The 16,107-nt window shown below is 37.8% G+C and overlaps 1 protein-coding gene across 1 annotated transcript in view; it reads right to left on the reverse strand.

The window, feature by feature from the left end:
• Window positions 1–13,012: 13,012 nt before the first annotated feature.
• The window catches only part of LOC107659727 (acetylcholine receptor subunit beta-like), a 31,732-nt gene continuing 28,637 nt past the window's right edge, over window positions 13,013–16,107 (reverse strand). The window contains exon 11 of the mRNA XM_016448753.1: window positions 13,013–13,140. Within this exon, the coding sequence (XP_016304239.1) occupies window positions 13,084–13,140 (57 nt within the window). The 3' untranslated portion in view covers window positions 13,013–13,083. The remainder of the gene's footprint in view (window positions 13,141–16,107) is intronic.

The raw sequence follows: 16,107 nt of genomic DNA on the forward strand, positions 1-16,107 counted from the left end.
GTCTTGGGGGAATGAGAGGTCGTGACGTCACACAACATAGAATCGCCCACATCATCTTCACTTAAGTTTTACATTTTGGTTATCCTACACAAAATATCGGTTAGAAAACTTGTTTAAGTTTACATTTTCTCTGTAACATATTCTTCTAGACAAGTGTTTTTAAGAAGGAAACCCGCTTTCACCAAAAAACAATCATGGTAAATCATAAGTATGACATGAACGTCTAAATTATGAGATACTACGTGTCAGTTAATAAATAAAAAGTCGAAATTATGACAAAAAAGTTAATTATGATTTCAGTTGGCAGAAACGGGGTTGCATAAAACAAACACTATTGTTGTTCTTAGCCTAATTATAGCAATTAAGCCTATTATTATTATTATTTTGCATGCTTAATTTACATGGACAGATTTAAAAAACCTTCCATTTTTGTTTGTTTACTTATATATGCTTATAAATATGCTTATATTTGCTTATAAAAAGTTTCACATTCAATTCAGTCCACTGCTATTGCCTATCCAGTCTCAGGACCTCAACTTTCATCTTATCCATTTCATGAGGACACGTTTGTCATGTCTAACCATTCCATCAGGTGACCTCTGCACTTCCAGTGAAAGGGGAAAAAAAATCTGGAACACTATCAACTATTGTCTGCAGTAGAGTTGGCGCCAATGTTACAATGATCCCACAAAGGTAAAAAGGAAATATCTATAACCTGAGAAAAATAGGGCGGAAGCAATAATGCTATTCAAAAGGAAAATGTTTTTCACTCCAGCAAGTGTCTATGTCTGACACCCTGATGTTTTTGGTTGATAGTTTCATTTAAAGGGTTTTAACAAATAGGATTTAAACAAAGAGTTAACCGAAAAGTCACAATCTTGTTCTCAGAATTCTTAGAGAAGAGAATGTGTGGAGAGGGAACAACAGTTGGAAGATACAGTAGAAGGAATGTCTTTGCTTCAGTAACATCTTGACATTAGCACACACTACCCCAGTCAACCCTGGTAACGTGATTTATCGGTCACCCTATTGGCTGGCTCCTGAGCACTGGGCCAAGTAGTCTTGACAAACAAAAGAAACGTTAAAATTTTTTCAAAGCTTCTGTCCCCACCTAGTTCCAGTAAACAGACAACACTCCGTAAAGGGGGAACAGACAGTGCTAAATCAGCCCCAAGAAGAACAGAAACTCCCTTCATGGCTTTTCTTTTGGCTGGCTCCAAGGCTTCTTTTGAAGTTTATAGACAGTGAAAAAAACAGTGATTAAACTGGTGTAAGCCTCCTTAGAAACCCACTGAACCGTTAGCAATAAAACAGACAGGCCTCTGGTTTCCCCTCAAAAGCGGTGACTCGGCTAATGAGCTTTTCTTATTTCATTATTTCTTACCGCTTTCTTTTACTTCTTATGCAACTATGTGCCTTCACAGAAATGTAGGCACACAGGCCAAACTGATGTAATCTAGGAATTTGAAGGAATTCGTCTTTTTTCAACTGATAATAACTTTTAACTAAACATAACAAAAAACATTTTTTTGTGTGTTTTTGTGCTTACAAAGACTGCATTTAAATGATCAAAAATATGTTGTAATTTGTCTTGAGGAATAAAGTGCACCAAGACCAGAAACGTATAGAAAAAATATAGTAATGTTCATTTTGTTTTCATGCTGACTTTAAAGACTTCCATGACTCAATAAAAGAAAAATAATAACTTTAATTTCATGCTACAGTAAATGATCCAACACAAACTATTAGCAAACTAGCATAAAATTGGTCAGGTAAATCCAAATAACTTAATGTTAACCTAATAAAAGCTGCTGTAAGGTAATCATGAACCAGGAATTTAGGCTAAACACGAGCCACGAGTTTGGCTCTGCCTGTTTATTCAGATTTGTTAAGTTTTAGCCAAGAGTAAGTGGTTCATCACAATAATAATAAATGGACAACATAATGTTAGTTAATGTTCGAATCACTGGCTGAAAAAAAGAGGTGTGCCAGCCAGAAAAATGTCAGGTAATGTTGTTTATAATTGATTGGTCATCAGTTCATTAACTTTACCATAGCTAGACTGGCTAAGAATGGAGTTACAGCATGCTTGTCAGACTTTATATCCCAATGGTTCAGTGACAAGCCAGATCCAGGAAGGATTTAACAAACCACTGCTGGCAGACAGAAAAGAGCTGCAAACAAGGAGGGAAATATGGCCGTTTAGATTATGCTGAATGCATGTGATTATAATCTTTATGATATATTCTCTAGGGCATTAGAGATGCCCAATTTTTCATTGAAAATAACTTCAAAATAAGCAAACAATTAAATAAAGGCAACGATTTACATGCTCTCCCTGTTTTATGAACACTGAATCAATGAAAAAGTTAAGAAAACATGTAATCCAGACTACGACAAGAACACTTTTTTAATATCTTACTTAAGAAGTAAAATAATTATTCTTAAAGTTTTATTAAATATAGTGACCTAATACAGTATGTAATAAATGACAGGTAAAGAGCAAATGCATGATTATAAGCATAGTTGATGAACTAAAAAGAGCTTGAAAATAACATTGTCATGGAAACATATCAACAAAAAGAAAGAAAGAAATATGATTTTCTGGTGCCCCCTAGAGTCACATAAACTACAGTCTTACTAGGTTTTATGTTCAGGAGCTGTGCAGTAGCTGTGTGCTTGTCGTTTAAGGGATGTACTCATGGAAAAGGCTGGTCAGGAGTGTAGTTAAAACTGGCATCCAGAAACATGGCCAGTGTGCCCAGGGTAGTAATGATGACAAAGAGCCAAAGGAAGAGACGATCCAAAACCACAGCTATGTACTGCCAGTCATCTGTCATCTACACGTGCACACATCAAACACAGAAACAATGGGATATGTTTATCTCACTAACACAGGAGGATGTGTATTGTCAATTTATGAATAATCATGAGGATCAGGGACAGACCGAGAGGAAGAGCCTTAGATAAAAGTTTCTTTGTGTATCTGTGAGTATGTGTGGAAAAACAGAGAAGGAAAGTGAATGAAAATGTGTGTGGTTTGTGTGCATGTGTCTGCATGGTGTGTGTGATTGTTCATAGACTTACGGTATCGTCCACATCCTGTTTCTTCAATTGTTCAGCCATGTACGTGATGGCGGCGATTGCAGATTTGAGATTCGGAGGCAGAATCAGACAATAGTTGTCACTGTTTGAAAACCTCTGCAACTTCACAGTGCTCTCATTATGACTGAAAAGCACACATACACACAAATGAAAGAATGATTAACCCTGAACAAAGGTTCATAAAAAACACAAATTGTCATGCTGCAGTGTTTCCATGTCCACTTACTGTAAGTGGATTATTAACATTATAAAATTCAAAAAATTATCATGAAATGAATAGTTCACCCAAAATGAAAAAGTGCTGAAAATGTACTCACCCTCAGACCATCTCCTGCTCACCAATGGATCCTCTGCAGTGAATTGGTGCTGCCAAAATGAGAGTTCAAACAGCTGATTATGGATAGAGGACTCATAATTTAGCAGCATTTTGCTTCACAAGACGATTACTTATGGATTATTGTGATGTTTCATCAGCTGTTTGGACTCTCATTCTGACGGCACTCATTTACTACAGAGGATTCACTGGTGAGCAAGTGATGTAATGTTATCTGTTCCGATGAAGAAACAAACTCATCAATAGCCTGAGGGGTGAGTACATTCTTTTAAAAATTGCTTATAAATATGAGTAGCAATTTGGCCCTTTGATAGGCATAGGCTATAAGAATATGGCATTATATTGCTCACATTTTTAAGCACTCAGATTTCAATTTACTCAATACTGAGAAAAAAAAATCAACTGGTACTGCATATTGGTCAAATGTGCTGCATGTCCTTGTCTTCCCCTTTTATCCTGAAAAATATGACCTGTCCCATGACCTGACCAGTCTGCAAGTGACAGCGGCACACTTTTAGACAATTTAGACAATATGCACTTATTTAAAATTATTTATTGCACCTGTTGCTTTTTTACATTTTTAGAACAGGAATGAGTTATTCATGAAAAACCTGGCATCATAATTCTAAGAGAAAATCATCTGAATTCAGCTCAGCTACTGGGCTACTCAAAGTAACAGTAAACGTCTCTGCAACAAGCCACATCATTTAATAGTATAAAGCATGCAGGATGAGTTCTGCATGCATCAAATGTAACATCCTATGGAAATAAATAACCAAGTATGAGCAATAGCAATTAGTAAGTATCACTAATAACATAAAGCATTGTGCAGTAATGTAGTTTTGCATGTCGTGTCGTACATTAGCACAAGTTCATTGTAGAGGTCAGTATTGTGTTGCTCTGTGCTATAGTGGGAAAGATTCTGTCATACAGTGTAGAATGAATTAGAGCAGTGCTGTGTCTGGGACTGACCTCTCCTCTCTCACATTCCTATTCTTTCAAGGGTGAGTTTTTTTCCAACAGGGATTAGACAGAGAGCAGCACACGTCCGGCACATGATATGCACAGTCAATGAGATGCATAACGGTATAGATAGGAACTATAACAACTCATACAAATGTTTGTTTCCCACCTACTGTATGTGTGAAGTAGGCACTCACTTTTCTATGCATATGATGAATGCACACACCTAATATACAAAGACCCATCCTCATGATTATCTGCATAGACCCACTCATGCATACAGACCTTTGCACAACATAAACAAACAATGCACATAAACACAACACAGATTCAAGCTCTATCATATCATGTTGCGTTCCATACTCTTCTACCTGACTTTTCAACCAGTTAAACAAACATCAGAGTAACACGCTGACAACAACCAAGCATTTTAGGCTGTTTTCAGCACTTAGGCTGGTTTAAAATTCACTTGATGAGACACATTTTCTGCGGAGTGTGTTCTTACCTTCTAAAATGGCTAGGAATGGAACAGAATGCAACTTCAAAAATTGTAATGTTAGCAGCATGCTATTTAAACCACCACCACAAAAAAAAAATCTACATCAACTACTTGGGGGTTGAACAACTAGTTGATCATTGTTACAGGTCTCTCTTCTCTGTGTCTTGCTCTGGACTGCTCTATATTTGCATCATCGATGCAAGTACCACCTTGATTGCCAGTGGCAGCTGTGTGGCACTTTTGCTTGCTAACTAAAATGAAAACTGTAAAAAATAGTTGTCATTAATTGAAATAAAACTGAAATAAAATAAAATATAAATATTAGATGAAAAACTTAAAACTAAAAATAACTGAAAATTGGATATGTTGCCTCAGTAACTAACTGAAATAAGTTTAAGTACTAAAATTACTAAAGACTGAATTAAAAATAAAGCTACATAGAAATATAAAAACAAACAAACAAACAAAACACAACAAAAATGACCAAAGAATGTAAAATTGCCTTTAAAATTTAAATAAAAAGCAAAAATATAAAAATAAAAGTGAATTCAAAACACTAACAAATAGGATATTTTAGTATATAAATAAAACTAAAACAACACTGTTAAGGACTCAGGAGGAGAAAAGGGGATGTTAAAATATACAAAAATTAAAAAAATTCTGATAAGAAACAATGAGAAATACATATGCCACTCTGCTTGCAAAATACCACAATACAAACTCAAATTAGGTATTTTTAATAGCAGTTAATTTCCTAAAATGAGGCTGTATTGCTTTTGTACCAGTTGTGTATTGGGTATCCAGACACCTGTTTTCAAGCAAGACCTGAGTTCATTACACATTTTTCACACCAACCAAACTCTGACATCAAACGCGCTTGGGACCACCCATAAAGCTCTACTGTAAAAACATCATTAGATTTAGCAAGAAATGTAGGTTATTTAGACCTTTGGGTTGTTCCAAAGTTTGGATAGCAAGTACCACTTGCTAATAAAAATGGATCACATACAACAAAATTAACTTTCCATGAAATCTCTTATCCTATAGCCCTCAAGACCGGCACCATGTCTTGAAGGACTTGTGAGCTTAGCACTTTAATAAAGCTCTAGCGGCATGCAGCCATCTTAAGACCACCTGTTAGACTGGCTAAAGTGTGGCACACTCTGTGGCACCAAATTACAGGAGCGAGAGTGACAGGGCACAGGCCACCCCAGAAGAAGAGGCACCCCAGTGCACCCGCAAAACAGTTCATTACTTCTATTATGGACAGATGAAGACACGTCTCTGCTACACACACACAAACTGTACACTAAAGCGGTTTCATGTGCACGGTTTCAGAGAAAACCCATCCATCTGTCTATCCAAATGTCCATTTATCCATTTATGTGCATCCTCCATCTTCGGCCCTCCCCTGCTGTTCTTGTGTGCATTACACTCTAATGCCTCAGCTCAACAAGGGCTTAGATTCTGGCGACTTTGAAGGGGTGACTGGGCTTAACTGGGCTGAAATCAACTGCCCTTGGATTGAGAGGAGGAACAGCCAGCACAGAGACTTTCATCATTCACCCACACTGATCCGCATTTATGAGTTGTTTAAAAGCGAGCAATATTTCCAACACCAGCAGATTATGGTACAAGCACATTAAAGTGTTGCATATTGTGTTGATAAGATAGTGTTTGGCATCTATGTGTGTCTGTGTGTTTTTGTCTGAGTGAGTGTTCATTAATTGAGTCTAGCAAGAGTTGTACTTAGCATTTGCAGTCAAACAGATTTGACAAAAAGACAAGACAATAGTCAAAAAATAGGCAAACTATTGTAAATTTTACTTTGTGGTTATAAACTTTAACCACAACCAAATCAGACGTTACACAACTCTGCAGAACATACATACAGTATATACGTTATTTCATATACATGCATTTTGAAGGTTATTTTGCAGGGTTATTTTGTGATTGACTAAGACTGATTAAATAATGTTTTATTGCACACAATACTAACCTTCCTCTCCAAGGCAATACCAGTTCTGGGTTGATCTTTCGGATGAAATATTCACCTCCAGGTTTAAGGCCTTTGTCCAGACAACTCAATGGGATGTTTTCTTTTGGCTCGTCCTCCACCGGTTCCTCAGTTTGGGGCCTCAGCACACCCAAGTAACGGGGCAGTAAGTTGATGAAAATCTGCAGAAAGTTGCATGACAGGAAATGCTTTCAGCTTTAAGTAAGTGTATGAAATAATGTAAATAAGCTGCTTTTTATATCAAGATCTTCCTGAATCTGAATCTTTCTAAGGGTCACCTTTCGCACCCATACTGGCATGTGGTGTGTGCTGGGAGTCCTGTGGTGAAGGTTCAGGACCACCACACTAAGGATGACTGAGAACGTCACCAGGATCATGGTAAACATTACATATTTAACGATAATAGGAATGCCAAGTGATGTTTCTGGAACTTTGTCAGCCAACAACAGCATGAAAACAGTGAGAGCAATGAGGACTGAGATAGACAGAGTCATCTTCTCACCTGAGGGAGAGATCAGAACACGTCTCACATACAGACGCATTGTATTTCTTTAACTTGCTGTATAAATACAATTACAAACGATTAAATAGGCTAATTTAAAGGGGTCATATGATGTTGCTAAAAAGAACATTATTTTGTGTATTTGGTGTAATGAAATGTGTTTATGCGGTTTAAGGTTCAAAAACAGTACTGTACATTATTATTTCTCCTCTATGTCCCCCCTTTCTGAAACGCGTCGATTTTTATAAAGCTCATCATTCTGAAAAGTGAGGTGTGCTCTGATTGGCCAGCTATCTAGTGCGTTGTGATTGGCCGAATACCTCAAGCGTGTGACGAAAATGTTACGCCCCTTACCATATTGTGATGCCGTGTCCCTGGGCGATGAGACAAAACCAATAAAACCCATTATAAACGAGGCATTTGTTGCATCCAGTGGGGACATAATTACGGATTATAATGTTAACCACTGATTTCTGGTCGTGTCCTCTTTTGGAAGGCCAAACAAAGCAGTTTAGCTTTCGCAACGAAACACAGTGTCTTCACAACATGGCGGCGGCGGTGGCGGCAGCAACAATAAAGTTATGCCTTCTTTCTTTGCGTGAACATTTGGGCGGTGTTATGCAAATCTTCCCAGATAGTGACGTAGGTATGTGGGGGCGTGTTAGAACAAGCCGTTTTAGGTAGGTGTGGCTGACTCTTAACTCTTTTATAAAGAATATCTCTTTGGATTTGAGACTTTAGTCTTTGCAACTTTACAGATCTTCTTTATTAGGAGGGCGTGGACGAGTCTTAACTTTTATAAAGAATATCTCTTTGGGTTTGAGACTTTAGTCTTTGCAACTTTAGGGATCTTATCTATTCACGAACAGCTTGTAATACTCCAAAGAGAAAGGAAAACGTGAAATCGCATCATATGACCCCTTTAAAATTGCGCAGGACAAAAGACAAAGTTAAATAATATCATCCACATTTTGCATACAGCTAAAATACTTCTGTAGTTTTTAATAAAAAAAAAGAAGAAAAAAAAAACACTACCGTTCAAAAGTTTGGGGTCAGTAAGATATATATATATTTTTTACTGTATTTTGATCAAATAAATGCAGCCTTGGTGAGCATAAGAAACGTCTTTAAAAAAACCCCAACAACATTTAACAAACATTTAACAACATTTAATCGACTTCAAAAACAAAAGTTGAACAAAAAACTGCACAATTTACAATCATCATATTGATTTTCTAATTAAAGATAGTCACCTGCACCAGGTGGCAGATAGAAGACAAATATGGCCAGCACACTGGTGAGGATGCAGGGCACGATGATGTTAATGATATAGAACAGAGGCTTCCTCTCAATGATCAGATAAAAGGTGATGTCCTCATACAAGTCATCGTGGATGTTCTTTCTGCTGGGCGTATGACAAATCTGCCACTCACCGTTCTCTTAGGGAAGAGAGAGGACTGATGAGAGAAAAAGAGATAGAAGGAAGAAGAGAGTGTGCCATGTGCAAAGTTGCTATTGCTTGGCGACCATAAACAGACTACAGGTAGATTAACTACATTACTTTGCTGAACAATAATTTTGTACAAATATTATTTTCATTAAAAAAATTTAAATATTCACTAACATTGTTGCATTATACCACAGTTCCTGACCTTGGACAGGATCTTGTCACTTTTAGGAAGAAGTACACTAACCAGTGAATGCGTTCTCATCAATCACTATCTCATGGAGCTCGTTGCCATCTTCATCTAGACCGTACTGAAGGTCCACTTCTGAGGAATCATATGTGTAGGAACGAAACACCATTGTGCAGTTCTGCCAGTCAAATGGAAAGTACGCCACCTATAGGGATGGAGAACACAGATTTGAACACAATACAGTACTATACAATAATAGTACAATATAATTACAATAATAATATGCTTTTAAATCAGCAATATGCCAAAAGTGATTTGTGGTTCAAGGTTAAACACAAGTTAAACGCAAACAATAGTTTCTGTGATTCTGACAAATAATTTATAAAATAACATACATGCATTCAATGCATTTACAATAGAAGTCTATTTCTACTGATCCCAGAACACTGCTTTAATATGTTAGCATAATAACAAGTTTACATGTACCTCTATAGAACAGGAGCTGCGGTAGATGGCTGGTGGATACCAGGAGACCGTTCCATCACTCCTCACTAGCACATTCACATACAAGGCAACGTCAAACTGACCATCATTACTATTAAACAGAGAGAGAGAACATCTCAGTTAAGTCCTAAATTCAGTGTCTCATGCAGGTTTTATTTCCTAACAGCTATTTTTACAGTGAAAAGTGATCAAAAGGTTTTCAATTTAAGTATGATACTGTGGCAGGTACCCTGTTGCTGCAGAGCAGTGCTGATCATGCACTTCTTAAAACAAAATCTTTCAAATGTTTGTCATTGTGGCATTGTAGGAGGATGTTCTCACTTGTTGATTAGGTAGATGTCTGGACGCCACACTTTTAAGGGAGGAATTCGCACAATGTCAATACTGTCATAGTCTTCAGGATTCCAAGATAGCCTGTAATCTGTCCATTCCTTGAAATGAGAGAGACAGAGAGAAAGAGTGGAGGGGGAATCAAATTCTACTGTTTTTTTTTATACTGAAACGTTAACAACACATTTCTTCTGTTTATTAAGCCATTTTCCTCATGAACCTTTGGCTGATCTTCATAATTTGACAGAAAAACCTATGTGTGTATGTATATATATATATATATATATATATATATATATATATATATATACACACACACACACACACTCGTTCAAAAGTATGGTGTCAGTAAGATTTATTAATGTTTTTGAAAGAAGTATTGTGAAATAATAGTACAATTTCAAATAACTGTTTTCTATTTTCATATATTTTTTAATTTAATTTATTCCTGTCGTGGCAAAGCTGAACTTTCAGCAATTACTACAGACTTTAGCCTCTCATGATCTTTCAGAAATTATTCTACTATGCTGATTTAGTGCTCAAGACACATGTCTTCAAAACATTATTTAAAGGTGCCATAGAATGCATTGATACAATATTTAAAATTGTTCTCTGATATCTACATAGAAGGTATGTGGCTTAGGTAAGGGCAAAACATCTCCAGAAACGGTTTTACATGTCCATTTACAACCCTAGGATTTGTCCCTAGAATGAAATGAAGGAAGGAAACACTGGGAAAATATATATTTCAATACTGTCTCTCGCAGTTATATCATTGGCTAATTATACTGTATACAAAATGCGGGCATCAGGGAGCCGCTATTAATATGCGGGGCATTGAAACTGCTTTTGAATGCACGATTGCTTACTTTCACTTTCGAGATTTGTGATCGCACGTGCTCTGTGTAAACTACAGCGGCAGTACTTACCACACATTTTACAAGATCAGATGCTTGTCAGTGGTGCTCAGGATCTGTAAATCATTCGCCATCATCCTCAGTCATCTCTCCTTACTCTGTTTATGTGATGAGTGAAATCTTATGTACTGTAATGTAACAGGCGACCGCTAGCAAGCAGCTAACCATGTCCCTTTAGTGCAGGGAACCTCAAATCTGGCCCACGAGATCCACTTTCCTGCAGAGTTTAGCTCTAACCCTAATCAAACACACCTGAGCATGCTAATCAATGTCTTCAGGATCATTAGAAAATAACAGGTAGTTGAGTTTGATCAGGGTTGGAGCTAAACTCTGCAGCGCATTGGCCCTCCAGGACAAGATTTGAGGAACCCTGCTTTAGTGGCTCGCGTTATTTTATTAGAACGCGCGTTATTTGTTTTTCGTGCCTTTCTGAATACAGACACCAACCCATCTCTGCACAGCCTGGAACATAACATTTATTTCCATGATCTGCCATTTTCGCTATTATCCTCGCTTGTTTCTTCACAATACCTGCAGAACTTCAGATGATTCGGCTGTGCAGGTTCAGCTGGCGGCTGGCATAGAACATAGGCGGGTATATGAAAATGTTGGGGGGCGTAACTATTAGTGATCCCGACTGTAACGTCACAGTCAGTGTTATGTTCTGATTCGCCTATTTTTCAGTGGTCTTTTGCATGCACGAGATTTACATAAGGAGGCGGAAACAATGGTGTTTGAGGCTGACGGTATGTCATTTCCATGTACAGAACTGTTATTATTCAACTATGCCAAGGTAAATACAGTTTTCCATTCTATGGCACCTTTAAAGGGGACATCGGATGCAAAATTCACTTTTACAAGGTGTTTGCATATAAATGTGTCTTAGCAGTGTGTGGACACAACCACCATACAATGATAAAAATCCATTCAATCCTTTTTTTTAATCCTCAAAAAACCTTTTGATTTTCTGAGCAGTATGATGTCATATTGCTCAGGCCCCTCCCACGACCACTGACGGACTGCCCATATTAGCATATTTCAGCCCTTGGCCAGTAGTACGCTGTCAGCCATTTCCTCTGCACTCGAACATCTGTAGCGACAACAATGTCTCGTAAGCAATGCAGGTGTTTTGTGGTTAGATGTAAAAGTGAACATAAGAGACTTTTTTTTTTTCTCCCGACATGAGAGCCACTGAGGACGCAGTGGATTAGTATTGTTTTTGATGGTAATGCGCCACTAAATACACAAAAAATGGAAGAGAGGGGTGGGGTGAGCAGTAGCTCATCATTTAAAGAGACATGCACCGAAACGTCTCACTGTGAATGGAGCTGGTTTTGACAAGGTTGTTTTACACGACCATTGAGGAATTTTAACCAAAGTTGCAAACATTTCTTGAAGACCCTAAAGAGTCATACCAACTTGTTGAAAATGGGCATCCGATGTCCCATTTAACTATTTGTCCACATCATGGACATTTTGACAAACCTATTTGGAACAAATTCCCTAAACCTTATTCCCTTAGCTAATCAAACCCGATTCTTTCTCTCACACACACAGTATTATTCTACTGAGCATCATGAGCACACTTATTTGCGCTACATCTGAAGAAAGCACATAAGACAGGTTTAAAAAAAAGAAAAGAACAGCCAAAAATGACTTGTGGTTATAAAAAGTGACAAGTCAATCTAAGCAGAAAATAAACAGCGGTTAGGACGGATGAGATCAATGATCTGCCTCTCACCATATTCATGAACACGTTTGTTGTCATCTCTTCATTCTTCTCGTTCTGTGAGAGAGGAGAGATAGTGACATTAGTGCAGCTCTAACGCGTGTCGAGTGTGGCATGCTGTCACAGTCCATCCTTCCATATGAAAGCTAATGTTCTATGCATGGCTTGATGCCTCATGGCTGGAAAGTGCTTGCTGATAGGGGACTAAGTGCTAATGTTTCTCTAATGTTAGGGAAATGTTGCTGAAGCGTTGGCTGCACGGCCCAGTGGGCTCGAGAGAGGCAGCTGGGCAGCTGATCTCCAACAGCCTGCTGTGAATGTCATCGAACACAAACTGTGTGAGTGATTACAGAAAGAGAGAGACGCTTTGGAAATAAACAATGAATAAAGAGAGGATCAGTAAGTAATTCCAGATAGGAAAACGTGTGTATGTGGACGTGTTTATGCGTGAGTGTTATGTGGATCATACCAAGCTGATGAGCTGTACTAAAGTCATTCCCACTCGGACCATCACTCGCTCATTCCAGGTACGCGCTGGCCGCACCTTCAGGTTGTAATCCTGAAACAAATCCTCCAGTAGTCTCCGTTCAGCCTCGGATGCCACTGAAAACACACACACACACACACACACACACACACACACACAAATGCTTGTTTTATTTCAGCAGGTCATTAACTCCTTTCCTCTCCTTGTTTCTTAATCAACATAACTCCACCACAGACTTGTCTATCTCTCTCTTCCTGTGTCTCTTCTGACTTGTAGTCATAAAAAGGGTTTTCTAAGAATGGACTGACCCAGGTCAACATGCAGAGGAGTTAATGACCTCAGCACTGCTTTCTTTGTCTCCTTATTACAAGGTCAAATATTCTGTAGCATTCTAAACATTATATGGATTGTATGTCAGAGAGATGCAGTCCGTCACATGCAGTTCATGAAAGCACATAACGGACACACACTGGTGACACATACACCTGTTACTATCTGCAATCACGTCTGTTCAGATAAACTTGACCATATACTGATTCCAAATTCCAAAATAAGTAATTATTATAAATAATTTTCTCAATATTGCAATATTAATATAAATAATATTGTAATTATATATGCACGCACACACACACACACGCGCGCACGCACGCACGATTAAATAGTTCTTCATATATGTATATAAATATTGTTATACATACTGTAACTTAAGCAGTACATGCACAAAATTTATTAATTCACAATTTTATGTACTGATAATGCTTAAACTCTTATAAACAAAAATATACATGTATAAGCACACACATATATACATACATTTAGGGTCAGTAATAATTTTTTTTAAATGAAATGAATATTTATTTAGCAAGGATGCATTAAATTGATCAAAAGCGACAGTAAAGAATTTCTGTTTAAAGTTGCACTTTTGAACTTTTTATTCATCAAAGAATCCTGAAAAAATGCATCATGTTTTTCCACAATAATATTACGCAGCACAACTGTTTCATTGATAATAATAAGAAATGTTTCTTGAGCACCAAATCAACATATTAGAATGATGGATCATGTGGAATAATGGCTGCAGAAAATTCAGCTTTGCCATAATAAATGATTAATAATAATTAATAAATTGCAATAAATTATATTTTAAATATAAAATAGAAAAGTTATTTCAAATAACATTTCACACAAATACTGTTTTGTTTTTGCTGTATTTGAGATCAAATAATCCATCCAACCCCAAACTTTTGAATGCTAGTGTAAATATGTCAACACAAACACTCTTCCCACATCAAAAGGACACAGAAATACCAGATCTGTATTACCCGTAAGAGTTAGAAGCCAGCAGCACCACAGGACCCAAAGCAGAGTCTTCATTTTAAGTACAATCTGTATATCCACAGTTTGGCACCAGCCGTCACCACTGGCACCACGTACAAACACACCTTAACAAGCTCTCACATGCACTCACACTAACTTGCATATCCCACTCCACAGTGTCTGTCCTCTCTCTAACCAACAGCGAATTACAGTGCCGAACCTGGTGTTAATTACAGTGCCGATCCTTTCCTACCAAACCCTGACATGGTCACCTCATCACTTTTCTCCTCCCTGCAACTTGTGAAAAGCAGGTCTGTGATTGGTTGGGAGGAAAGAGAATTATGGGAGGGAGAAAGGAATGTGTGGACTCTGTGGCAGCTCTGGCAGGCACCTGTTGATGGTTTGTGTAAGTGTGTGTGTGGATATTTTTGTGGGAGAACAAAGGGAAGAGGTGGGCATAACTGTTCCTTTCCAGAGGGTGAGAAAGGACAGGAGTGAACATACTCACATACACACACAATCACACTGCTCACATACTTTTGTGGGGACTTCCCTTTCACACTTGTTCTCAATATAACCCAATTATAATTACTAAAGACCAACTCTAAAAAGCACATATTAGCCATTATATGCCATTATTAGATATGAATTCAAGTGTTGAGAAACTTTTTGCCTTGTGGTATTCATCAGATGCATCTGAATTGGCTTATTGCCATTCATCTGAGGACATTGTCAGAAATTGTGTCCCCATATACACATGCACGCACACAACAAAGTGGCCAACATGAAGGCATGAGGTTTTCACCCTCTCAGCATACCCGTCTCTCTGTCCAATTTGTTCTGTCTGTTTTGTGGTAAAGGCATTTGCTGTGGCTGCAAGGCGATAGCAGATACAATCTCTCAAACACACACACACACACACACACACACACACACACACACACACACACACACTCACATACTCTCACACACACACACACACTCACACACACACACACACACACACTTACTTAGCATCTCACAGTCTAGCTCAGTAATGATCAGCCATGACAACTGAATATTACAAACTAAAAAGAGCAATAGAGTCGGGTTCCGGAAGTAAAAAATGGCATTCATTGTCTTCAAAGGGAAATCGATTTAAAAAAAAAAAGACAGACTTACTGTGAGCTACAAGTTTGTTAATTAATGGTATATGCATTTGTTCATGTCATCGGTTAGCATTATTTTTAACTTATGTTTTAAATAATCACGTTTAACAGAGGAATCCCTGATGAAAAACGACATTAAACATGATTCTGTAAAAAAATAAAATAAAATCCACCAATCAGAGTTGCAGCAAATATTTTAAAGGGGTGGTTCACTGTTTTTTTTTTTCTAGGCTTGATTGTGTTTATGGGGTGCAGTCTAACATGTGTTAATGCTTTGTTTTTTAAAAAACACATTATTTTTCACGTAATTTACCTTTATTCCACACCGCTCTGTCCCTTCTCTGAGAAACGTGCTGATCATTTCCTTCTTTTATGAAGCCCCTCCCTCAGAAATAGGTGATGGGCTCTGATTGGTTAGCTAGCCCAGTGTGTTGTGATTGGCTCAACCACCTCTAGTGCGCGTCTAAGCGTCCCACTTCTCACCTCAGGGGCACGTGCTCCAGTTGTATTGTAAGTAACGGCATTGTTAATATCGCTTATCAGTTTGAGCCCGATTAAGAAGCAGAGGATATTATTGAAGAGGATCGTGCAGAACCTGTGCAAGCACGGCTTTTA

Source organism: Sinocyclocheilus anshuiensis, unplaced genomic scaffold (assembly GCF_001515605.1).
Source record: "Sinocyclocheilus anshuiensis isolate Anshui unplaced genomic scaffold, SAMN03320099.WGS_v1.1 scaffold960, whole genome shotgun sequence".
NCBI classification, from domain to species: domain Eukaryota; kingdom Metazoa; phylum Chordata; class Actinopteri; order Cypriniformes; family Cyprinidae; genus Sinocyclocheilus; species Sinocyclocheilus anshuiensis.